Here is a 2,175-nt window from a genome sequence, read left to right as displayed (position 1 = left end):
AGTACTAGTTCAGTACAGTACTGAAGTAAATGTACAGTAAAACCACCACTGCTCGTATCACTGTCTCTTCTACACACAGTCATGTTGTGAGAGTTTGGTTTTAAAGTTCAGAAACTTTCATTCATCATTTCATTTGATCCAAACCAGTTGTGTTTTGGTTCTGGCCCGGCTCATGTTCACACTCGCCTTTTAAGAAGTGAATTTGAATGTCATCATGTCATCCTGCGTGGTTCTTTAACATCCCGTCAGTGAACGCAGCACCAGCCTTAACGATGAGCTTCTGTCTGATCCTCAGAGTATCGCCGTGGACCTGAAGCATCCCAGAGGAGCGCAGATCATCCAGCAGGTACGACACGTCAGCAGCAGCAAGATCTGCTTTGATATTTTCTGCACCAACACCAAAACATGTCTGATACTTGACTCTGAGAAATATAAAAGTCTTCTCAGCTGAAACTGGACAAATGATGATTAAAACCAGGATCTGTCAGATCAGCAGCACTATGGATCTGACCATGTGCGATGTCAACTTTCACTTTTCAATACGACATGTTTCAGTCAGAATTAAAGTGTTGAACTTATATCAAACGTAACTTTAGCCTGATTTACAATCAATCATCAAAAATGTGTGTGTCTCAGCTTACAGGAGTGTGTGACGTGCTGGTAGAAAACTACCTGCCAGGGAAGCTACATCAGATGGGTTTAGGATACGAGCAGCTGAGCAGAGTGAACCCACGGCTCATCTACTGCTCCATATCAGGTACTGACAGACCGACTGACTGAAGCCTCTTTTCCACTGGTCAAAAACCCGCTAAGACCCTCTGACATCAGGCTTTCGTCGGCAATGGAAAAGTGAACAATTGGCTTTAACACTCAGGTCAATTTTCACTCCCTTTCCTGCTGTGACGTCTTTCAGACACTGTAAACACACCTGTCACCTGCCCAGCTGCTGTGAAACCAGAAACACAGCGGCTACGCAGCACTTAGGGCTGAAAGAGTGAAGCAGCAGCTTCAGAATAAGTTTAAAAAACACACAATCGCTGATCGAAGCGTCTCACACGGAGGCTCTGACACCTTTACAGGAGCAACAACCTGAGGAGGAGACGTGACAGATCTGTGTTACCAGTTAGCACAGCGGCTAGCAGCTCACTCTCAGGTGATGACGTCGTTGCTTTTATTAGCAGGTTTACCTGTTTATACCTGATAATGTTGGTGGAAGAAGAGTATGAGCCTGGGCCTGTTTGAGTACAGCAGAGACTGTCGGGCAGATTATTACTGTGGCTCTACGTCGCACCATGAGGGGAAAGTTTACAGGCTGATCTGTTCTGAGAAGAATCTGCTGATATGAGCTTTAGAAAGTGAAGAGAGGCGTGTACGTCGGTGACCGTGAGTCTGATCTAAAGGTTCCCAGTCCTGGACGAGAAGCGCCGCCAGCTGTTGTTCATCTCATCTCGCTTCACCGACCCGTGTTGTCAGTCGTGCCTGAGGCTCGTTTAAAGGCCCATTACAGTTAACAGGCGGCCTCGCGCTCTCCTCAGCGGGAAGTGGCTCTGCTGGCACAACCGCTGCGGCAGCCGGATAATCTGGACCGGCTGCACGCAGTCGCACAGAAACAGGGGAAAGTGGTTTCATGGGAACGTTGCTGCGCTGGTTGACTAATGGGCAGCGGCTGGCAGAAACTGGCAGACGAGGAAGGCGGAGTCGGTGTCGGGTTTATTAGTCGACTCAGCGTTTATCGATCATGAGCAGTTTCATCGATGTTAAACGTCAGTGTTGAATCAGCAGTGATTCATGTTCAGACGAGACCCGGTTCATCAGAGTCCTCATGACTGAGGCTGGATGTTTGAAATCACCGCCGAGCCGTCAGTGACCTATGTCCCATTGTGGTGCATTCAAGGACACTCAGTTTTAGTGTCTTTATTTATTTGATCGGAACAATGTAATTTAACATAGTTTCAAATCAAAGCATGAAACTAATGGTTTGAACAAAGAGTTTATATCTGTTCTAATTCTGTGGCTCAAGACGTAGGGCGGGTCGTCCCCTCATCAGAGGGTCGGAGGTTCGATCCCCGGCTCCTCCAGTCCACATGTCGAAGTGTACTTGGTCAAGATACTGAACCCCAATTTGCCTCCTGGTCGTTAAGACTAGAAGAGCACTATTTAAATGCAGCTGGGCTT

At 47.4% G+C, this 2,175-nt stretch overlaps 1 protein-coding gene across 1 annotated transcript in view; it reads left to right on the top strand.

Annotated features, from left to right (window-relative positions):
• LOC111644963 (succinyl-CoA:glutarate CoA-transferase-like) overlaps window positions 1-2,175 on the top strand; it is an 11,015-nt gene that overhangs the window by 5,656 nt on the left and 3,184 nt on the right. Inside the window, exons 2-3 of the mRNA XM_023393965.2 lie at window positions 250-346; window positions 637-757. Of these exons, the coding sequence (XP_023249733.2) occupies window positions 250-346; window positions 637-757 (218 nt within the window). The remainder of the gene's footprint in view (window positions 1-249; window positions 347-636; window positions 758-2,175) is intronic.

This window comes from Seriola lalandi, unplaced genomic scaffold, assembly GCF_002814215.2.
Source record: "Seriola lalandi dorsalis isolate HSWRI2012SDOR001 ecotype SW California unplaced genomic scaffold, Sedor1 jcf7180002054945, whole genome shotgun sequence".
NCBI classification, from domain to species: Eukaryota; Metazoa; Chordata; class Actinopteri; order Carangiformes; family Carangidae; genus Seriola; species Seriola lalandi.
The sequence above is the reverse complement of the archived record's forward strand: the minus strand, read 5'-3'. Positions and strand labels throughout refer to the sequence as shown.